This window comes from Triticum dicoccoides, chromosome 4B, assembly GCF_002162155.2.
Source record: "Triticum dicoccoides isolate Atlit2015 ecotype Zavitan chromosome 4B, WEW_v2.0, whole genome shotgun sequence".
Taxonomy (NCBI): domain Eukaryota; kingdom Viridiplantae; phylum Streptophyta; class Magnoliopsida; order Poales; family Poaceae; genus Triticum; species Triticum dicoccoides.
In genome coordinates, this window is record NC_041387.1 from 629,905,994 (window position 1) to 629,930,127 (window position 24,134).

The 24,134-nt window shown below is 47.9% G+C and overlaps 1 protein-coding gene and 1 pseudogene across 1 annotated transcript; one reads left to right on the top strand and one right to left on the bottom strand.

Moving 5' to 3' along the window:
- The first annotated feature begins 15,438 nt into the window (after window positions 1-15,438).
- Window positions 15,439-16,376, top strand: LOC119291888 (annotated as a pseudogene).
- A 284-nt stretch (window positions 16,377-16,660) lies between these two features.
- On the bottom strand, window positions 16,661-23,363 carry LOC119291887 (respiratory burst oxidase homolog protein B-like). Its single transcript, XM_037570701.1, has 9 exons — window positions 22,561-23,363; window positions 22,292-22,448; window positions 22,102-22,150; window positions 21,585-21,698; window positions 20,628-21,446; window positions 20,307-20,518; window positions 20,004-20,189; window positions 18,295-18,803; window positions 16,661-17,086 (listed from the first exon to the last, which is right to left on the bottom strand). Exons 1-9 carry the CDS (start codon window positions 23,156-23,158, stop codon window positions 16,977-16,979), a joined length of 2,754 nt encoding a protein of 917 aa, XP_037426598.1. The 5' UTR covers window positions 23,159-23,363; the 3' UTR covers window positions 16,661-16,976.
- Window positions 23,364-24,134: the final 771 nt, after the last annotated feature.

Here is a 24,134-nt window from a genome sequence, read left to right on the forward strand (position 1 = left end):
GCCCCCGCGGGCCGGCACCCTCGCCTCCACCGCCGGTGCCACCGTCGTTGCCGTGGCCATCGCCGTCGCCGTCGCCAGCCGCCCCCGCTATGAGCCGCCGCGCCGCCCCGGCTCTGTTTTTTATTTTTTTATTAGATTAAAATTTTTGTTCATATGTATATAATGTATATATATATATATGTATGTATGTGGCTATATGTATATTCAGAGCATGTTTTTGTTAGATTAATTTGTTAGATTAATTTTTTTATTAGATTTATATGTATGTGGATATATATGCAATGGGGGTGGGGGTCGATATACCCCCTCCCCGATAACTTCGACATGAGGGGGGTGGGGGTCGATATACCCCGTCCCCGATAACTTTGACATGAGGGCGGGGTGGGGGTCAATATACCCCCTCGCCGATAACTTCGACATGAGGAGGGTGGGGGTCGATATACCCCCTCCCAGATAACTTTGACATGAGGGGGGTCGAGGGGTAGGGGTCGATATACCCACCGCTGCCCCGACACCGTCGCCGTCACCTCCCCGCGCCGCCCCACATCGCCCCGACTCCATCACCGCCCCGCACCACCGCTGCCCCGACGCCGTCGCCGCGCCGCCCCACGGTTCGGCGATGTTGATATGTTTTTTTTCATGCATATATGTGATGATGTTGTTTTTTTCATATGATGTTCATATGATGTTTTTTGTGCATATGATGTTTTTTTTCATATGATGTTTTTTCTCATATATGTATTAATTTTTTTATTTAGGTTGTTAATTAGTAAATATCGATTTTAGGAAGAAAATAGGAAGAAGAAAGAAGGAAGAAAAGAAAAGGAAGGAGTGAAAAAGGAAAATAAGAAGAGGAAGAAGGAGAAGAAGAAAGGAGAAGAAGAGGAGAGGAAGAAGAGGAGAAATAAATAAGAAGAGAAAAAAAGAGGAGAAGAAGACAGGAATAGAAGAGAAGAAGAAAAAAATAGAGTAATTTCTTTTTTTTCTTCACCTCTATTCCTTTCTTCTTCTCCTCTTTTTTTCTTCTTCTTCCTATTCTTATTTTTTATCGGGGTCGAGAGGTTGCCTAGTGTCAAAGTATTGAAGAAATCCATGGCTTCATCATTAGCCGGAAGTAACTGGGGCATGATGGTACGAAGTTCTTAAAAGTTATTCTGGAACGGAGTCCCGGATAGGATAATCCGCCTTTTGGTACAAATTTCAGCAAAGGCCTTCCAAATAGCGATATTCGGAAGGCTCTTGCTGTACTTTGTACCAAAAAGCGAATTATCCTATCTGGGATTTCGTTCCAAAATAACTTTGGAGAGCTTCGTACCATCATGTGCGTGTTACTTTCGCCTAATTATGAAGACATGGTTTTGTTGAATCCTTTAACACTAGACAAACGTCGGACAATCATGAGAGAGGCGGTCCGTCCCAAACCCTAGAAGCGCTGCCGAGGCCACCCAAATTTACCAACTTAAAAGAGCGTTGTCGTCGAGGCCACCCCAAACCCTAGAAGCACTATCGAGGCCACCCAAATTTACAAAGTTAAAAGAGCATTATCGTCGAGGCCACCCCGAACCGTTGAAGCGTTGCCGAGGCCACCCCAAACCCTAGAGAAACATCCAGGCCACTAATTAATATAACTCCTTGTTGTGATTAGCTATCTGGTCTACGTTTGCCACTAATAAATCCATCGGACATGTTTGTATAATAATTGCCATGTTGTAATATTTGCAGAAACTATGGATCACGGCCGAGACAAGGAAGCAGAACAGGTGTTGGGGGACATAATCACAGCAGGAGGTGATGTCATGTCGTATCTCAACGAAACCGATGGTCTGGAAGGAGAGGGTGAAGCAGGCTACGTGATGTAGGGCGGAACCCTAGGGGCCGATCTTTCACGTTTGGAGTGGATCCTACGGGGAGACACGAATAACGAGCGGAAGGTAACAAAGGGAATTACGGGGGGAAACAAGAGAAACACTCAACCGACAAGGAATCAATCACACGAGTGCTAGATCACCGAAAGCATAAGGTAACACATGATCCAAAATCAACAAAGGGAAGATACAAGAGTAACCGTTCTTCTCCGAGAGGAGGTCTTGCATCCACGAGGGGATCTTCTCGTAAAGGGGTCTTGAATCCAAGTGGATCTTCTCCGAGGAGGCCACGGTCTCTCACGAGGAGGAGATCCGATGGATGAGCGAGGCTCTATCTCACAAATGAGCTAAATCAACGCTAACCCTAAAACATAGGTGGAGGGGAGTATATATATCTAAGGGGCGAAGGGGTACATGGGCTTTGGCCCAGATGTGCTGCACGCAGGCAGGGGAGGCCGGATGTCCGTGCGTTGGGCCGGATGTTCGGGCCTTCGCGAGGTGCCGGATGTCCGGGCTAGCGGGCCGGATGTCCGGGCTGGAGTGGCCGGTCTTGGAGCTCTCTGGATAGGCGGGGTCCGTATGTACGACGGCTCGGGAAGAGCCGGATGTCCGGGGCGCGGGGCCGGATGTCCGTGCTATCGGGGTCGTCCCCAGATGCATTCTGTGATGGAGGCCGGATTTCCGGTGGAAGGGCCGGATATCCGGGTTGGGCCGGATGTCCGGGACATGGCCGGATGTCCGGCTGCTGTAGTAGTAGACTCTTCTTCCTTCTTCTCTTCCCTGCTTGGCCTTGGTCCTTTGATTCTCCATGGTCTCCTCGGGTGTACCTGAGTATGCACAAGGTCCGTGCTTGAAGTAGCAGCCATGTCTCACACAAATGGAAGAGGAAGCATTTAGGAACGGGTTCACGTTGTGTCCAATGGCGCATAGTCGAGGTCTCATCTTATGTATCCTTGGGGCTTGGAGAGTAGTCGGAGTGTATATGGGGATGAGCGTGGGATGCTCCGCATCATCTCCCCCCCTTGGGAAAGATCCGACCTCGGATCGTGATCCTCATCACCATGGAAACGGTTGTCGTGGACGGACTTGTAGTTGGACGAAGTTGAAGACATGGCGCAATCCAAGTAGTCCAAGGTGTCGCTGGAGTGGTATACATGCAATAGGAGCAAACACAAACAACACTCGGAAATACAATGGTTAGCGCACACAAAGTGTCCATCATGTAAGAATGAGTCCGTGCGGCAAGATAGTGTCTGGCAAGACACATTATGCTTATCAAGATGATCTAGAATGATATGCAAAGCATTCATGGGAGCAAATGCAATCATTGTGCACACAAATGTGTTATGAATATGAGCAATGCAACCACGATGCAAAATGATGTCATAATGGGATGGTTTATCAGATGCATGAACATGGCAATGGATGCTCAACATGTGGATATTATCATGCAATTGATGGTCGACAATATGATCATTATGTATGAATATGCCATCAAGGAAGATCACAACAAAATTTCTAAGGAAGTGAACAAGCTCCAATATCATGGATGACATGGGAATACAAGATGCAACAAGGCAATCATAATGTGAGTCAATCCATGCATGGGGTGCAAACTTGTGGTAAGTATGATATGTCCATCGAGCATGACATGTATGAGCACAATCAACAAATATGGAGGTGTTGGTGTACCAATGCTCGATGTCGTGGCATGAGTTGAGTTCGGAATGTGCATCCAATAAGTGCGAGCGCTCCTCAATGTGAAGGTCCATAGAGTCAATCTCCAATGTCGCTCCTCCGTCCGAGAGATGTTTCATGTGGACAAGAAGAAGGAAACAACAATGAAAGAGTGACCCATCCAATATGCGTATTTGAGGATGGCTCAAAGAGAAGGAGTTCACCTTTATGAGAATGTCGAAAATGTTGGTGTCGCACATCGTGTATGCCTTCACATGACCAAGTTGCGTCATGGTACTGCCTTGTGAATCCTTCAAAATGAAATAACATGGCAAGCACTTAGAAAAACAAATGAGGTTAGCGGAATTGCAAAACCTATCATTCGTGTGGTAAGATACCCAACAAGTGTATGCATCATGCTCATCATAAGAAAGTACAAGGGAGCATTTTATAGTATGGAGGCATATGATGTGAGAACAACCAAATACAATAGGCTCAATCAAACAAGCATGCATCACAAGTAAAGTGTCAAAGTCTCCAAGATCAATAAGCATAGCAAGTTGGCACTCAATACAAGTGGATATGAGAGAGGCAACCAATGGAGGCAAGTGACAATGAACAAGATATATCATGTGAGAGGCATCAACATATATGTCATCAACCAAAGAAAGCAAGTAATAGTGGAACATGGGTGATGCAACATAGCAAGCAATCATAGCGATCAAGTCAAGCAAGCTAGTAGTGCAAAGATGCAACATACTAGAAGGAATCATGGCAAGCATGTCATGTGTGCGAATAGTGGGCATGAATAACACACATGATATATCACAAGCATGAAAGCAAGATATGAGAAAAATATCATCAATGTATTGGTGAGAAGCCATATGTAAATAGCAATGGGTCATCATGACTCTCCCAACACAATAAGCATCAATGGCATGGGGCACATGATAAACATGTCAATAGCAACAAGGATCTCCACCAAGCATGCAAATACACATAGGAGTATCATAATTGTGAATCATGGGTAGATGCAAGCAAGGGTCACAATTGCATGGCAAAATCATGTAAAGAGGCATAACATGCAAAGTGAACACGATAGTATGGGCATAGAGGGAAAAATGGTAAATAGCCCATAGCCGTGTGAGAGACAAGTAAAAGAGATGCGCGGAGTCGTTGCGTGAAGGGGATGGTGGTAAGGATAGTCCACGGGATCCCACGTCGTCGTTGCTCTTAAGAGCTCGTTTCGTCAACTCTTGGGATTGAGAGGTTGACGAGTATGTGTGAGTACCTACACAAAACAAAGCCAAAGAGAAAATTGTGCGTGCGTGGTATATGTACACATCATCCATCATGATGCGCACATGCATGTGTCAGTTAGCACAAAATATCCAATGCTCAAATAAATGAGATGCGTGATATAGAAACATGTCATCCATCATGATAGGTTTGTTGTTATGCATGTCATAATGGAGACTCAAATTGTGTAATGCATCACGAGCAATAACTAGAGCATTTTTATTCATGGAATGCATATGGTGCACGCAATTATGGGAATCATGCGAAGTATGAAATGCATAAAGATCTCCTAATATGTATGAGGAAACTATGGGGGTCTCCTCATGAGCATGAGTAGAAACATCACATGGAGAATATTGACAACATCCAAAACAATGCATATTTGGAACAATGTGATCATGGCATGATATAGTAGATAAATTGCGCAAATCATGTAAAGGAAGCATGGCAATATCATCACATGGAAAACAAAAGGCAATGACCATCATCTCGTCATCTATGCCATAAGTGCAAATAGGATTTATTTTAATGGGGCATGCATAGTTACTATGTTGAGGTTGAAATGATGCAATATGGGAGATCTCACTCATAGCATATGACAAGTTCAATGGTTTGTCGAACATGATGTGACCAAAAGAATTTTCACATGATATCCTATGAAGCATAGCATCACAACTAGGCAACTCAACATGCTCATCGTCATATTCATCATAAATAGGTAAGTCATGACATGAAGAAGTCGCACTAGCATGAAGCATGGGAATAGGTGGATCAACATCATGCAAGCAATCATTGTTAAGAGAGTCCACTAGTGGGACAAGAGAAGCACCATCACCTATGTTACCTTTGGAGTGTCGCTGATGTGTTGCAGGTGAGGTGTCCAAGATCCACTTGTTGTCATCTTCATCTTGATGGAACCATGTGGGGGGTTCAACATTGTCCACCATGGTCATCGTCGTCTTCATTGGAGGTATAGACTCGTCAAGGATAGGCATGTCGTGATGTAGGAGACCTAGCACCAAAGAAGAAAACACACTAGGAGTAGAGGTTAAGTCGTTAGAAATCATAGTGGCCTCACATGCCGTGTCAACTACCTCACTCTCTAAGTGTTGTGGCTTACTCACTCCCTCAAGGATGCTCTCACTCATATGGTTGGTGGAGTAACTAAAATGGCGCTCAACCTCACATAGGATGTGTGGCATGCTCTCATGTGTGGGGCTATTGGTGGTCACACTCATCCTCTCATAGGAAATGCTCTCAATGTCACATATGGTGGAGTCACTCATGTCACTCATGTGGTAGTGGCTCTCCTCACATGGCACTTGGGGCATCTCGACATATGTGGGTGTCGGAGAGATGTAGGTGCAAATGTCTCCATGCGCGGTCACGTAGCTTGACTTGGAGTATGAGTCCAATATGGGCGCCGTCTTCATGTTGTTGAAGAGGTTTGCACTCATCGCCGTGGTCGAAGGGGATGGCCCGTGCTCGACCGTCTTGTCACCGTCTTGGTGTGGGAGGTCCATATGATGTGGCACCTCGTAGCTCGTCTCCATGAACGAAGGGAGTTTCCCATGCTCGGTCATCTTCCTTGAGGGGCTTCTGAAGATGGCCCTCACTTGTAGGTGGTCGCCTTGGACTTGATGAAGTCGATGTAGGCGTACACGTGGGGAGTAGGCGAAAATGCCATACGTCCAAAGGCGAAGATGCCTTGATAGCACTTGGCGAAGATGCCAAAGTGGTTGTTGTAGCCATAGCGCCGTCTTGGTGGTGGTCGTCTCGCGGTCTCCTTTTGTGCTTATGAAGCTTGGACTTGGCGTGAAGTAGGGCTTGTTGGGACTTGTGCATTTGCGCTTGTGGAGCATCTTCGTGATGATGATGTCGTTGTCGTGCTTGAACTCGTAGAAGATGTCGTTCATTGTCGTCGTGCACATAATGCTTGGAGGTGACTTGCCCTTCATGATGATGTTGATCACGAACGTGATGGTGGTCGCCATGTAGATGTGGACTTGGAGGACTTGCGCTTGCATCTTTTTCATGCTTCGAAGACTTGTGGCTTGAATGTCGTCGCCTTGAAAATGATGAAGGGGAAGTAGACTTGAGCAAGGTCCGAATCTCCTCCATCCTTGCATCTTGCTCCTCTTTATGTGCGGCAAGCTTCTTGTCGATGTAGTCCCTTCTCCGTGCTTTGGAGTGACGAATGTTGATGGAGATGTTCTTGATGCGCTCTCGCAATCTTGATTGTGCACCTTGCATTTGTCATTGTAGATCGAAGATAGACGCTTTGGTGATGTAGTTGTTCACGCCGTCGTTGTTGTGGAGGACCGGAGAGGAAATGCCTTGCCTATCCATCACAAGACTCGAGCAAATATGAGTGGGAGAAAGAGAAGAACTTATACCAATGTACCTTGACCGATGTTGACAATGAATCAAGTTCACTCAAATGCGGACAATGAAATAGCACTATTGGTACCAATCCTTGTCGGTTCTCACACCTATACAAGTAAAGCTTATGGAGGAGCTCGGTGAGGATAGTGGCACAAAAATTTAATGCAAAATGTTAGCAAGAGTCAATAATGTTGAAAGAGATTCACAAATTCGCAAGTGAAACAAATGGACCAATAGCAAAGAATGGCACATGGAAACACACACACGGATAGATAAATGGGGCCGTGCAATCAAGGAATGAGCACAAAATGTGGAATCCATGGAAAACGCTCGTGTTGCACAACTCAAGAGAGACGCTAGCATGATTGCTCAATAGGCGGATACGACACTTGTGCACAACCTATAAGATGCAAAATGGATATACTTTCTATCCCAAGTATGCTATATATGTATGGTTCCCGGTGTTCTCTCAAGATGATCCAAGATGATCGGATATGACAATCTTATATGCAATGTGGTATGATGCTATGGCACTTGCTTACAAGCTCTTTTGCTCTTTCTCTTTTGCTTAAAAGCTTTATTTCTTTTTTTGTATGGCCAATTTTGCACAATGCACAAATCAAGATAGCAATTGTGTATATGCGGGAACAAACTTGTGACACGAGATATGATACCAATATATGCACCACGATGATATCGTATGTATGATATGGGAAGTATGATCACTAATGTGCACAAGTCACGTTGCCAGCAATACTCAAATGTCTAGTCTCGATAGGCAAGTAACACAAAACGGGCTAGGGGTTAACAATGCAATGGCAAGGGAAATATACAATGGAGGGATACCACGATACCAAGATGATATGGAGGTTACCGTCCGGTGATGATGAGTAGCGGTGTTCTTGATGTAGAAACCAAGATGATGGAGACTCGTCCCTAAGTAGCCGAAACACCTTAGGAAACGGAAAAACTGCGAACTCAAAATCTCAAACGTCAAATGTCAAAATGATGGTAGCGGAAAGTGGTGGTGGTTTGCACTTGGCAATGCAGAAGTGGAATGATTGGCTATACACGTGTCGGAGTTGAAGTTGTCGTCCCTAAGTAGCCGAAACACCTTAGGAGACACAAGCAACAACTCAAACAAAATTGGGTTAAGTTGCGAAATGTATGGTGGGCAAGGTTATGTGGAAATGGTGGTGGTGGTTGATGAAGAAGCAACCGTCCCTAAGTAGGCGAAACACCTTAGGAGACTCAAATCACTACTCAAGCAACCACTAATGCTATAGGGAACAAATTGGGTTAGGTTTTGGAAGTCGGTGGTGGCTATGCGGATGATATGGTGGAAAGCCTATGCAAACTTGCCAAATTTTCAAAACTTTGATGGAGTCAAATGATGTTGGTGGTATTTTTGTGGGAAGGGGGATGTCAAGAGCTTCAATACGAGCTAAAGAACGTCAAAATCGGAGTTCGGATGAATTAGTTATGGGCAAAACGGTGAAACACGGGAGGCTGAAATGACAGCGGGCGGACATTCGGGGGTTTGGCCGGATGTCTGGGACCTGGTGTCCAGAAACTTGCGCGAAAATGTGCTCCAGGGGCCAGATGTCCGGGCTAATGGCCAGATGTCCGGGCAGGCCGGATGTCCGCTGGCCGGGCCGGATGTCCGGGCTCCCAATCCGACGATGAACTCGAGGACCTCGATTTTGGGGGTGGAAATTGATGATTTCGGGGGCAAAATTGCGGAGATTTCGTGGATGGAAGATGGTGAAACTTGAGGAAATGCTAGATCCACTTGAAACCAAGCAAATCCACGAATCAAAATCAACAAAACATCATCAAACCAACAAATCACAAAAAAAATTGGGGGGCTATTTTTGGTAGGGATTTTCGGATTTATGACGAAATCAACAAAATCAAGCTAGAAAACACGGGGTAGGGGCTCCAAAAACGTGATCAACCTGGCTCTGATACCAAGATGATGTAGGGCGGAACCCTAGGGGCCGATCTTTCACGTTTGGAGTGGATCATACGAGGAGACATGAAGAATGAGCGGAAGATAACAAAGGGAATCACGGGGGGAAACGAGAGAAACACTCAACCGACAAGGAATCAATCACACGAGTGCTAGATCACCGAAAGCATAAGGTAACACATGATCCAAAATCAACAAAGGGAAAATACAAGAGTAACCGTTCTTCTCCGAGAGGAGGTCTTGAATCCACGAGGGGATCTTCCCGTAAAGGGGTCTTGAATCCAAGTGGATCTTCTCCGAGGAGGCCGCGGTCTCTCACGAGGAGGAGATCCGATGGATGAGTGAGGCTCTATCTCACAAATGAGCTAAATCAACGCTAACCCTAAAACGTAGGTGGAGGAGAGTATATATAGTCTAAGGGGCGAAGCGGTACATGGGACTTGGCCCAGATGTGCTGCACGCAGGCAGGGGAGGCCGGATGTCCGGGCCTTCGCGAGGTGCCAGATGTCCGGGCTAGCGGGCCGGATGTCCGGGCTGGAGTGGCCGGTCTCGGAGCTCTCTGGATAGGTGGGGTCCGGATGTCCGGGCTAGGGGCCGGATGTCCGGCGGTTCGGAAAGAGCCGGATGTCCGGGCTATCGGGGTCGTCCCCAGATGCACTCTGTGATGGAGGCCGGATTTCCGGTGGAAGGGTCGGATGTCCGGGCTGGGCCGGATGTCCGGGACATGGCCGGATGTCCGACTGCTGTAGCAGTAGACTCTTCTTCCTTCTTCTCTTCCCTGCTTGGCCTTGGTCCTTTGATTCTCCATGGTCTCCTCGGGTGTACCTGAGTATGCACAAGGTTCGTGCTTGAAGTAGCAGCCATGTCTCACACGAATGGAAAGAGGAAGCATTTAGGAACGGGTTCACCTTGTGTCCAATGGCGCATAGTCGAGGTCTCATCTTATGTATCCTTGGGGCTTGGAGAGTAGTCGGAGTGTACATGGGGATGAGCGTGGGATGCTCCGCATCACTACGGTTATAGAACAACAGAGGAGGAAGGACATGATTATGATGGCTCCAGTGACTGAATGCCGGTGCAAGAAGGAGACCGTGATGACAGCTTCGGTGACCGAACAGAGTCCAGCCAGGTATATATATGAATTAAGCCTGTGTTGACTAGCTAATTGATGCATTAATTATTTTGGTATATATATTAACTCTTCTTTCTTCTTTTATATAGCCCTCTGGATCAAGCAATACTTCAGTAAAGAAATGAGGCCCGAAGAAAAAGTTGCGCTCGGATGAAATGTTCACGATCACAGAAATCACGCGCGATGGCAAACCGATTAAACCCCTACGGACCAAGGAAGCATTTTCTGCTCAGTGCGGGGTTCTTGTTAGGGACATGATCCCGATCAGCATCGAGCTATGGAATCAGCCTAAGAAGGAAGAGCTTCAAGTTTCTTTTGTCGAAGATAGACAGAAATATGATCTTTGGAAAGTGCTGAAGGTAAATTTCACCCTACCGAAAGAGGAGGATCCGGAGAATCTAGTTATAGAGCCATTGATCAAGTCCTGTGCTCTCAAGAAGATGGCAAATCTATTCAGGAGGTGGAAGAATGAGTTGAAAGCAACATATGTCGACCAAGACAAGACTCAGAATTCACCGGACGATTTGAGAAGATAAGAGATCACTGGCCCACATTTGTGGCCAACAAGACATCGGAGAGGAGTCAGAAGATGTTAGCGATTAACAAGATAAATGCTGCAAAGAAGAAGCATCACCATCGCACGGGGTCAGGTGGCTACCTCAAAGCCCGACCGTTGTGGGACAAGGCTGAGCAGGACCTGATTGCTAAAGGGGTCGAACCAGAGACATTGCACTGGCCAGACCGTTGTAGGACTTGGTTCTTCGGGGCTGGTGGAACATTGGACCCTGAAACAGGGAAGTGCTGCTGGACGGACGAGCAACTTGCAACACCCATGACGAAGCTTCGGAAAGCAATCAATGAAGTGCGGGAAGGGAAGTTCGTTCCCGACAGAGAGAACGACGAGCTCACAAGGGTCCTCGGGAATCCCGAGCACCCTAGACGAACACGAGGCACGCCAGGCTCCGTTGTGTGGAAGGTCGGGTTTCTTGACGCAGGCGGTTACAAAACCCAAGAGAGGAGGAGGAAAGTGGAGTAGAGTGAACTGCAGGAGCTTAAGGCAAGGGTACAGAAGTTAGAGGAACGACAAGATGTTGAGAACCAGCAGCTGCGAGATCCTGCCCAAGAAGCTACCCCAGAAGCTACCCCACCATCTCAGCAGAGAAGCAGCGTGGCTTCCACCGATCTCGTTCAACAACCTGACTTGACGGGTCCTAGCTACCCCGTGGATTTTATCACGGATTCACACCAGTGCCACCTTATGACGCAATGGCTTCAGCTCAAAGTCAAGGCGGCTGTCGGCTTTGTGTTCCCTCCTTCACCTGGAGCAACTTTTCACTGTCGTCCGATTCCACAAGGCTATGCTATTGTGATGGTAGACGAAATAACGGAAGGATTTAAGGAGCTCCAACTTGACCACCCTACAGGTGATGGGGAGACTCAGCTGGGTCTTGCTATGCATACTCCGTGTCTATGGCGGAAGGAGCACATCAAGCTTCTGAACTTCACGGCTCCTGCTAGTCAGCTGGGCGTTCCGCCTCCTCCGCCTCCTCCTCCTCCTCTGGCGAGTAATCAGGACACTCCGCCTCCTGCTCCGGCGCGTGAGGGTGGCAGTACTCCGCCTGCTCCGGCGCGTCCGAGCAGCCCGCCTCCTCCTTCGTAGCCTCGTAAGCGACGGGAGAACACAGACACCACCGCTCCGGCTGCTCCGGCACATTGTAGCAGTCCGCCTCCGGCTGCTCCGCCTCTTCAGCAACGAAAGAAGACATATGCAGCCCCTCCGACAGCTCCGACGTCTAGCAGTACAGCCAGAGGCGGGAGGCAATACAGATTCAGTCCATCGTCTCTCAAGCCTACCATACGAGAGGAGAGATGAGGAAAACCAGAAGATCTGTGAAGGCCAAGTGACAGACTTCTTTGAATCGGTAAAAGCTAAGAAACATCCACCTCCGGAGGAGAAGATAGATCCGGTGAAAGCAAAGCACACATTGGATGCCCTGCAGCGACCATCACCGCCTCTGCCGCAATCCAACTATGACCGCATCATTGAAAGGACATATAAGGAAGCGGAGCGGTCGGGAAGTACTTGCAGGGATCAAAGGCTAGCAGAACGAAGAAAAGGGAAAAAATCCCCAGCATGGCGAACAAGCGAAGCAATCGTGCCCCCCGCTCAATGTGTCTAGTGATATCGTCGCTAATCTTTCGGGGTTGCTGCCCGGTACCAATCCTAGAGATTACATGACTGACGAGGATGCAATTTTTTTGAAGCAATGGAGGTGGACACATTAAGATTCGAGCACGGGAAGCCTCTCGTCAGACCTGGTACTTCCCTAACAACGATGATGCAAAGATTCCATGAATGATACATGAACATCTGCAGGAAGTCTGGGAACAATACTTTGTCGCTGAGAGTTAAAGAGGAGCACGACCTCGTTGGAATTGAGTTGTTGTTAGTTCCATATGAGGAGTTCTTCCAGTTTTTCAATCAAAAGGCCCTTGATAAAACAATCATCACTTGCTACTGTCTGTAAGTACTACTTCTCTGTAATTAATTAAGTCTCTATATATAGCTAAGCTCTTTCATTGCATGTATATATAATTATCCTCACTATATTATGCAGATTGAAGATCGCCGAATTGAAGAAAAGACAAGTAGGTGATATTGGGTTCATTAACATAAATCTCATGAATGAATAGAGTGTTAAACATTCTGGCAGAGAAACCGAGCCCAACTTGCCCGCATCGTTACTTCGAAATCAAAACAAAGCTACAATACTCTTTCCTTACGAATACAAGTGAGTGTTACTGTCTTGTGCATATTCGGTTTCCCTTATTACTTGAGGTTATAGTAATGTAATTGATGAGTTATGCATGCGTGCGCAGCTTCCACTTTATTCTGCTAGAGATTAAGCTTGAGCAGGGACTAGTAACTGTCATAGACTCCAAACGAAAAAATCTGGAGGAGTATGTGACCATGACTAAAATGCTCGAGAAGTAAGTTCAATCGATCGATCATTATCGCACCATATCGGCAACTTTGTTCATTTCCTGATATCAAGTTATTGTTTTCTTTGTCTGGCAGGGTTTGGAAAAAGTTCACCGCAGAAGCTCCGGGACTGCCGGCGCAACTGCGATTTAACCATCCGAAAGTAAGTACTAGCTACTAGCTAGTTCTGCGCATCTCCCATTGATTCTAGCTAGTTTCATCAATACCATTTAGCATGCTTGCTTATCAGTTTGATTGACCTCTATTTCTTGTAAAGTGGTTGTGGCAGGAACCCGGGAATGATTTCTGTGGATACTACATTTGCGAGTTCATCCACCACACCACCTGTGAACGGGGCTACTCTAAACAACAATATGAAGTGCGTAAGCAATAATATTCACTATTTTATTTTATTACCATCATTTGTGTTCAGTTTCATTCATATATATGTATTGACCCCCTTCTTGAAATTAGATGTGGCAGATGCGGGATGAACTCCTACCACAAGATCGCATACGAGCAATTCAAGAGGAATTGGCGGGATTCTTTCTTGACCACGTCATCGACAAACACGGAGAATACCATGTGGAAGTTGAGTTCAGATGTTAGGGGATTTTGTAAGAGATCTTATATTCTATATATATAAGTAGCCAGCAGCGTCGGATAGATATACGAGAACTTGTTGTTCGACCAATCTATCGGAGAAGGAGAGGTCGATCACTTCTCTCCGTGTATATGTTCATGACGATCTTTTGTACTTAATGGTTTCCTTCATTTGCTTACTAGCTAGCTCGCGTCTCGAGTCCTCTCTATACGTATAGTACGTACCATCGACCAAGCACGGAGATAAGAGAGGACACTTCTCTTTATTAGCTAGCTAACACAATATATGAAACCCCTAAATTAACCCTACAAAACCCCCCAAACCCCCTACCCCCCCCCCTTCAGAAAAAAACAAAAAACCTAGCCCCTGAACTGCTGACGCATGTAAGCCTTTTGGTCCAGGTTGGTGGCACCAACCGGGACAAAAGGCCCCCCTGCCTGGGCAAGCGGCAGCGGCCACGTGGAGCTCCATTTGTCCCGGTTCCTAGGCGAACCGGGACTAAAGGTATAGGACTTTAGTACCGACCCTTTAGTCCCGGTTCGGGAACCAGGACAAATGGCCCTCACGAACCGGGACGAATGGCCCTTTTTCTACTAGTGTTTGAAGAAAAGTTTGTCCATTTTATTCACTTGATAGACCAAAAAAAAATGATGCTCATATCTGGAACAGAGCTGGGGCTAAATGCCTCCAGCCCCTTTTTGATTAGGGTCGTTGTTTAGTGGTTTGTGAGCATGTTCTGTGCTAGGCTTTTAATTTATGTTAGGGTTAAATGACATTCGAGGAGCCCTACACACACAAAAATCAGCTCCGAATAGTACATTTTTAAAAACTTTTTCATAGGCCCAAATTTTGTTATTTTTGCCCAGATCTTTCTGAATCTCCAAACATCACCAAATTTTGCATGCACATTGCATTCGCGAGCATCTTGGGTGTCTAAAAAAATCAGTTTTGTTTTAATAATTTTGCTATTTTTACCGATTTTATTGTTCACAAGCGAGAACATATGAGCCCGGCACCAAATCGTTGTTCTCGCTCTTCTTCCGCTTCTATTATATTCACATGCAGCTTTCCTTCATGGCTCAAAAATTTATTTTCGATTTTATAGAACCCATAAAAAGGAAAATTAAGAGATGAACATGGGGTGTATGGGAAAGTAGTTGCAACAAAAATTGCTCTATACATTCTCAAAGTGATACTACATTCCTGGATGTTGCATTAACGTTGATTAAAGTGGGTTTCAAGTTAATGCAGGGTAAGAGTGGTTGCATTAATTTAGTCATGCATCCGAAACAAAGAAACAAACCCAACAGCGTGGCATTTTGAGGTGCGAGACCAACGCAACGCCACACAAAAAGACACTTCTAAAGGAGCCCCAAGCCTCCAATCTAATCTATTCTTAGCTTCGATTTCAATGACAATTCCACACATAGCCACTCCCCTTTAAGTAGTCATATCACGCCAATGTTCCAAGTTGAGGGGCCACTTTCAGAAAAAAGTCCCTCCTCCTCCTCCTCCTAGTCCTACATCCCTCGACCATCTCGGTTCCCGGCGACGTCGGCCATGTCATACCAGACCCTTGAGCTAACGTTGATCTCGGCGAGCGATCTCAAGAAGGTCACATTCTTCTCCCGCATGCACATTTACGCCATTGCCTCCATCTCCGGTGGTGATTCCCGCATGCCTACCCATGGCATTGGCACCCAAGTCGACCACAACAATGGTCCAAACCCCACATGGAATGCCATGCTCCATTTGCCGATCCCTGCATGTGTTGATACGCGCGGGCTCGTCCTCCATGTGTCGCTACGCTCGGAGGCGCTCTTCTTCGGCCACCATGACGTTGGTGAAGTATTTGTGCCCCTTAATGATCTTTTGGCAGGCACAAATAACACTAATGACCCAAAGACCATGAGCTACCAAGTGCGGCGACCCATGTCTGGCCGTGCCCACGGTGTTCTCTACTTCAGCTACAAGTTCACCGGCATCAAAGCTGCTCCTGCAAGCGCTACAGAGAACAAACAAGGGCAGTACGTCAAATACTCTGGGGACTCTGGGGTGGCAATGCCCAGACCCATGGTGCCCGTCACCGCATACCCACAACCGCATGCCACATTTTCATACCCACCAAACGCAGTGTATCCACCACCGTACATGTATAATACTGCTCCAGCACCGGCAAAGATGTACTATGTGTATGCGCCAGCAACGACTATGGCTGCACCGGCAAGGCATGCGGGAGGGATTGGAATGGGCCTCGGCCTCGGGCTCCTCGGTGGCGCGGCCGGCGGGATGATGGCATGATGCTCGGTGACTTGGAGTCTGATGCCGTATAATTAAGGAGGATGTCCTTGTAAATCTCTAATGTGAATCGAAAATGAGTGAGCAAAGTGAAATCATCATAATGTGCAAGTCTCTTTGTTTCTTAATTACTTCAACTTGAAAGGATTGCAGTTAAGCCGATGGAACCACGCGAAAGTAGCCATAAATTTCTACGCCCTTCGTCCATAGTTATAAGACACCAACACATTTGAGGTTCAACCTTACACTCTCAACCTTATTACTTCAAAAAAAAAAGTAAAACTCTGTTTGCCTCTAATTTGGAAGAGCAAAACAGGCATTTAGTTGGAACTCTCAAGGAATTCCTGCTTCCAACATTCCCTCGCTGATTTGCAGAGCAATTAGCACACAATTCGCACTGCACATCAGTTAGGCACGGAGATTGATTAAAACATTGGTCAGAGTGTATACTGATCATGGATGTTGATTAAGAAAGTTGCAAATTTTGTGCATGCAACTTCCACACTGCTTAAGTGTATTTATTATTCTTCTAGGCAAAAGCTGACGAAATCTGATCAAACTTGTCATAATCAACCAATACCTACTTTGATCTAGTCCCTCTACTTTTCATAAGTACAAGACTTGCTATGTACTAAATCAACACATTCAATATCTCCTTTGATCTAGTCGCTCTACTCATAAGTATAATAACTTGCTATGTACTGAATTAACACACTTTCCGCAAAAAGAGCAACTTCTTGTGGCTGGGTTGTCTACAGAAGTTAAAAATTCTCCTTGTGGAACTCGAATTTTGTGTTTGTCTTTCTCGAGAAATCTTGCGCAAGGTCACGCAGCTCCTTTGTTAGCACCGGTGCACCGCAGTAGAATACTCCTGTGATATCCAAGAATCATAGAGTAAATTCCAATTCAGAAAAGTAACGTTATGTGTGTGCATAACAGTGTTGATTGATCGATCATGTAATTCTTAGAGCAAGAAAAGAAAAATAACAGAGCCGGCTGCTGGCTATATCACATTGATATGTCATCTATAGTCAATCTAATAGCCCATCTCATTCTCTCACGAAGTTCCTCGAGACTCTGCTGCAGTGGTGCTGCAAATGCTATCTACAACCCATTTCTCTTCTCTCTCCTCTCCTCTCTCCTCACCCTCAACACAAATACGATATGGCTACTCCTATAGCCTTCTTACCTAACCCTATTATGTTTGCTGTTAAATCCTAGCGGTACAGGTTGGCGTTAAGATCATGCCTTGCCTAATATGACCAAGTTAGGTAAGGGAGAATATTTGAGGATGACTTTTGGCGCCCAAGCTTGTCTACACCCTACATGAGCAGTAATTTAAAAAAAAACTGATTTTCTTTTACATCGAAGATGCTCAAGTGCTACAAGCATGCAAAATTTTATGGACAATTTGAATTTACCGTACATCAGGGAGTAGATGAGCATGAGCTCATCGATGGATCATAAGAATCTTATGTGTATATCCAGACTTTAGACTGCTCAAAATTTCTTTAGTGGTTGCAGCCATCAGCAAGTAACAATGATCGGTTGGCACCTAACATGTGGCATACCTATCCGCTGCTCAATTTTGGATACCACTACCCAAATTTGGTTCTACAATGGAATGGTTTTATGTGCTCAGCATTTACTGTTGGGTGTAGCTATCAGCAAGCAACAGTAATTGGTTGGTTCAACCTTGGCTACTCCCTATCCATGCCAGTTCAAGTTGAACACATACACCTCCGATCATGACAAGGATCATGCATGTCCTTGTCAACCCGGGTTCGCTGTAGAAAGTTAGGCCATTGCTATACAGTTGAGGTTCAGTCTAGCACCAAGTCTGGCAGGAAGTTCCTCTCACAGCGACCCACGGGAGGAGAAGTCGTACAAGCTTAAACCAAATCGATATCGACTTTCACGGTCTCTCCGACCCAATTTTGACCATGCACGTGTCAAGAAACTACCGAGAAAGCATGAAACTTAACACGGTGTCCATGATATGCAACTTCCCGAGCATGCCAGTTATGCTACCAACAAATTGAGTATGCACATGTGAAACAAAGTGAGTTTGGTACTTACCGACACGCTGTTCACGGTGGTTGAGGGCGATACGCTTGTAGACATTGCGCCAGTTTGGTCGCGCAAAGTGGGTTTTGACACGGGTGCCGGAGACGATGTCGACGCCGTTCTTGGCATGGTTGAGGGACTGGAGCATGGCGATGAGCGCGGACCGGGCGTCCCCGTCCTCATAGACACTAGTGCAGTAGTTATGGAGCTCGATGACACTCTTCTTGTCTGACTCGGCTATCTCGTCCATGACGCCGCGGAACCACTCGAAGGAGCCTTGCTCCCGTGTCACCCAGTAGAAGTAGGCGCGCCGGGTCCGGAAGGACGCCGACGTGCTCGCGTCCCCGGGGTTGCCGGACTCAACGTCTCCTTCGAGCCGCTTCATGTTGTTGATGATGTCCTTGATGATGGAGATCATGGGCGTGGCCCCGATGCCCAGCCCCACCAGCAGCACAATGTCATACTGCTTGTAGTCCTGCGCCGGCGCGCCATACGGTCCGTCGATCAGCACCTTTGGGAAGCTGCAGCACAATCACATTTTGTAAGATTACATTAAGTCGCAGTAATTTAATTTATTAAGACTGATTGACATGATCAAGACACAAATCACATGGGGAAACACATTGATAGCAGGCAAATTAGTTTAAGCAATGATTTATCAGCCGGAAGGGAGAATGTTCTTTCCCTTCACATGATTGTTCTTATTCTATCCTCGACCGATGGCGGGCGATCCTCCACTAAACAAGTGGATGTGTTTCCACCGGGAGGGCATTACCAGTCACTTTCCCCAAGATAATGTTGACATTGCCAGTCACTTCTCCACCCACCCGTCAGTTGCGCCTTATCCTAACCAAAACTGAATCAGGCATAATATGGCTGCTATGCACAACAATGACAAAGATCCTGTATCGATCTTGTAGATTCTAAAACTCCTAGCAGAGACTTTGTCATGTGAAACAACTGACTCCGGTCTCGAGTGTATGTGGATGTTTGACGTTCTACTAAGAAACAGTACAAGTACCATAGTTTTATTATTACTCCCTCCGTTCCTAAATGTAAGTCTTTGTAGAATTCCACTAGGTGGACTACATACCGAGCAAAATGAATGAACCACACTTAAAATGCATCTATATACATCCGTATGTAGTTCATAGTGGAATCTCTACAAAGACTTATATTTAGGAACGGAGGGAGTACATGTTAGTCAGGTCCTTGGTTAGTCAGTGCAAAATTTCCTCCTCTGTTCAGAGTTCCTCTGACCGAAAAAAATTTAGAAAAAGGTAATGAAGAATAGAAAGTCAGAGGAGGCGGCTAACGAATATCGTCGCGTGCTAAAGATTACTCCTCCCTCCGTTGTATAATGCAGTGCGTACAGATTTCTTCCAGAAGTTTAATTTCATATATTTTGACATATTTCTTGGAACAATCCGTACGGAGGAGCACCGACGGAGTGATGCTTTGACACATGTGTGTGGAAGCGTTCGTGGTCATCCACCACCACCTACCGCCTGACCACTGACCAGAGAGGCATAGACCGGTTTGGGTCTTGCGACCCGACCCGACCCAGCAATGCGCGTCCCTTTCCGTTCTGTCCACACGCTAGGCCGGCCAGATTGGACCACGCCAAGGGACCGACCCACACCGCACCGCACATAGAACAAAAATTCCAGCCGGAAGCCGTTTCAACGGAACAGAAAAAACAAGGGGCCGTACACACATACCTCGGGTTGGACATGGCGCCGACGTCGCGGTCGTACTCGGCCCGGAGCAGGCCGCTCTTGCCCTCCGTCGGCGGCCGGCAGACCTTGGAGAAGACGTTCTTGAGCTCCCGTGTCCAGTCGCCCAGCGTCCTGATGTGCACGCTCACGTAGTCGTCCTGCGGCGCCGACGTGATGGAGAACGGGTGCCTGCACGTCCATTATTATTATTTTTGTTAATTATTAAATGTTCGTACCTTCATCAGGTGGCCAATAAATTAAGCTTGATGATGGTCTAATCTAATGATTGGAGTTAGTGATAATTACCATTGGAACGGCGAGACGGCGGCGCAGTTGACGAAGATGTACTGCCCGCTCTTGTACCGGAACCCCTGCGGCTTGGAGAAGTGCAGCGACAGCACGTTGCCGGGGTACACCGCCACCTTGAGTATCTTCACCGGCCGCACGCTCGACCGCAGCGCCCGCGTCAGCCGCTCGCACGCGTACATCACCATCGGCACCGCCAGGTACATCCACGTCTGCACCAACATCACGTTCATTTTTACACGTGTCAGCTATCATCTTTACAGTTCAAGGTGGAGCACGGATGAGACTGGCCTAAAGATGGATGGATTGATTGATACGTACCGACTTCTTTTGCCACTTCTTGGTGAGGTAGAGGAAGTGCCCGTGGACGATGAGCAGCGCGTAGACGATGACGAAGAGGTGGTGCGAGTACCAGAAGGCGTTGAACCCGGTGAGCCGGTTGAGCGGCTTGGGGAGGCTGAGTCTCCCACGGCGGAACCACGGCATGGCGAGGGTGAAGGCGATGGCCATGAGCACCAGCATCACCAGCCCCGTCCACCCCTCCGTGCCCTTGACGAACCACCAGTAGTTGGGCGGCTGGTCCTCGCCGAAGAACGGCTTCATGGGCTCATACTCCTCCTCGGAGGCGCGCAGCAGGCGCGGGAAGTCGCACGTCAAATGGGAGATGATGTGCAGCCCGGCGCCGACCGAGATCCCCGCGGCGATCACCTTGTGGAAGTTGATGTTGTCGTCGAACGGCACGAACCGCCCCGCGGCGGTGCGGTTGCGGAACCACGTGATGGTGTTGCGGCACACGGGGAGCAGAATGAGCGCCATGTTGAACTTGAGCGTCTCGGCGCCGCCCTTGGCCACGCACACGCAGTAGCCCATCACCTTGAACACGGCACGCTCCCGGTACTGCATGAACTTCCAGGTGAAGAGGCCCACGCAGATGGAGAGCCACAGCAGGATCACCCAGCAGCGGCGCCAGTTGTCCTCCAGGAAGTAGCTAGCGCGGCGGTACCACCGCCGGAGCGGGTTGGGCTCCGCCGTCGGCCGGAGGTGCTGGCTCAGCATCTGGCTCAGGTTGCGACTGTTGGTCGTCCCGATCCCCATCGACTGGCTCGGCGCCTGCAGCAGCAGCATCTCCAGATTGTACAGCTGCAACAAATTGATTGACAACATTATAATTAGTAACATGCAACACCATTGGCAGCAAAACAGAGCAGGTGACCAATGTTGCAGATATTAATCATGCCATTAAACAAGAGAAGCACGGCATTGTCAATGTTTAATTACCTCGATGTAGCCGAGGTTGTTGGGGTCGAGCTCCTCCATGATGAGCCGGGCGTACTCCTCCGACTGCTCCGAGACCTTCTTCAGGTTGTTGGCGGCCGCGCTCAGCGTGATGATCTGCACAACAGATTACCAGAACAGCCGTAAGTTACAAGGTCAATCGTCGTCGAATTTTGCTCAGGCACTTCTTAAAGATCTTAGACCATGAACTCGTCACAGGATTATATGTTCGAGATCACGAAAGAAATATTTGGCGATCGTTGGTTGGTTTGGTGAGGAGTGGGAACTCGCCGGACAAGGACACGTCGAGGTCAGCATAACGTGTGGTGGTGGATGACATTGACACCGACGTGCAATGGCAATCAGGTAGTAAAGGAGAAAGTCGCAAGAACTATTCAAGTATAGTCACTGATCGTCGAAATATCGGCCATTGCAGCTAGAAGCTCTTTGACCGAACCTGAACCTGAACCTGAAGGGAGCAGTGAAATTAAGAGTGGTGGGAATGAATCTGACTACTAACCTCTTTGACCTCCTCCTCGGTGATCCTGCCGTCAGCGTCCTTGTCCACCCTGTTCGTTGATTAATTAGAGGCGTTAATTCGGGAATTGATGGTTCATTTAGTCGGAATAATCAAGTGGTTCTTATTAATGAATGGTACTAGTACGAGTACTCGGGAGATTAATCAGTGAAATTTGGTAATAAATGCTTACATGTCGAAGAAGGTCTGCAGGCGGCTGTCGAAGCTGGTGTCGGAGATCTGGTCCCAGAACTCGAGCAGCTCCGCCTTGCTGATGCTGTCCCCGGTGATGTTCCGCCGCCTCGCCAGCGCGTCGAACAGCTCGCCGGCGAACGCCAGCTCCTTCATCCCTGCAAATTTGTTCGATACACAATTAATCAATCAACCATGAACGAAGGCTTACATAATTTTGGTTGATGCAAGACCAAGACGAAGTAGTTGAGCTGTGGGCGCGGTGCTTACCGATGCACTTGCCGAACTTGGAGCGGTGGAGGAGGCCGTTCTCGGCGAGGTCGTCGAAGCGCTTCTCGACGGCGGGCCAGCCGGCGGAGCCGTCGGTGCGGCTGATGAACTTGAGCCCCTTGAGCGCGTGGGCCGCAGCGGACTTGGACTTGTCGACCCGGCCGGGGCCGGCCCCGCGGCGGTTGACGGAGGCGAGGCGCCGCAGCTCCTGCGAGACCTGCTTGATCCGCGTGGAGGCGGTCCGGAGCACGCCCTGGCCGTAGGAGGAGGAGCGCTTCTCCAGCGTCTGCGCCAGCAGCTTCACGTCCGAGTCCTCGCCGCCCGCCGCCGGCTTCACGCTGTGCACCGCCACCGAGTCGTCCCGCACGTCCAGGGTGATCTCCACGTAGTCGTCGTCGTCGTCGTCGTCGTTTCTGGCCCGCTGCGGCGCCGGCGCCCCGTGCGGCGCCGTGAGCGGCGCGGACACGGACTCGGCGAAGCGCGCGCTCTTGCGCATGGCGGAGCGCTTGGCGCCCAGGGGCCCGCTGTGCGGCACGATCCTCTCGCCCGCCTCCACGATCTCCCCCGCCCCGCCGCCGCCGCCCGCCCGGTTATGCATGGCCGCGCCGGCAGCCGGTCCTGGCTCGCCGCCGGTGGGTTTCGCGGTGGATGAACTGATTGGATAGGAGGAGGAGACGGTCGTCGATGAGGGGTTGGACGCCTCTGGTCTGGTGAGGTGAGGTGATGACTGATGACAGAGGATGGAAGGGACGGAGTATTTGTATGCGACTGGTCGTGCGGCGCGGCCGGGCCGCGCCGTCGTCTTTTTCCCTTTTTCTTTTCTCGATTGGTTGATGATTCTTGAGAAAAATGGGCTGCGCGCTCCTTCCCCACCTCTTCCTTGCTGCTTTTATTAGTGCTGCCTCCTTTCAATGCAGAGGAATTGGTTTTATTAGTGGCGTGAGGTGGGGTTGGTGGCGCGCGTACGCGTGGAGAAGATCAGACAGGGTTGGTGTGCTGCGGGATTGGACCGAAATAAGCAGCGGTCAACAGGCGGCTCCCCAATTCGCACACGAGTCCCGGTCAACAGAGTTGACAAGAAAGTTAACATGATCTGCTGTGACTGTGGGTGAGGACCGATCCCCTGACCTCGTCGATGACGATGGAATCATCAGGCGCTACTGGGTGCCAAAGCTCATACTCTATAATAAGTTATTGAAAATCTGTTATACATTAAAAGTAAATTCGCACGGGAATAAACGAATCTGCGTCAACAGTTGACCGGAAAGTAAGATATGACAAAGAAGAAGCAATTTCGCAGGAGAAAAAAAGACAAAGAAGAAGCAAGACGACTACCTCCGTCCTGGCTTATAGGTTTCTTTTGTAATTTGTACCAAATTTTGACTAAAGATTTAACTAACAAAATGTTAATGCATGTCAAAAAAAATTATTTCATTGGATTCGTATTTAAACATAATTTTTAAAAATATAATGTTTGATGGCATGCATTAATATTTTGTTAGTTAAATCTTTAGTAAATTTGACACAAACTACAAAGAAGACATATAAACCAGGACGAAGGTAGCATAGTTTAA

What these genes read in the sequence shown, in the direction of transcription:
- LOC119291887 (XM_037570701.1), bottom strand. Translation starts at nt 23,158, where the DNA reads ATGCATAACCGGGCGGGCGGCGGCGGCGGGGCGGGGGAGATCGTGGAG. An exon ending in CTGCAGACCTTCTTCGACAT is followed by an intron (nt 22,151 to 22,291) that starts GTAAGCATTTAT and finishes ATCAACGAACAG; the next exon opens with GGTGGACAAGGACGCTGACG. An exon ending in GCCGTCTCGCCGTTCCAATG is followed by an intron (nt 20,190 to 20,306) that starts GTAATTATCACT and finishes ATGGACGTGCAG; the next exon opens with GCACCCGTTCTCCATCACGT.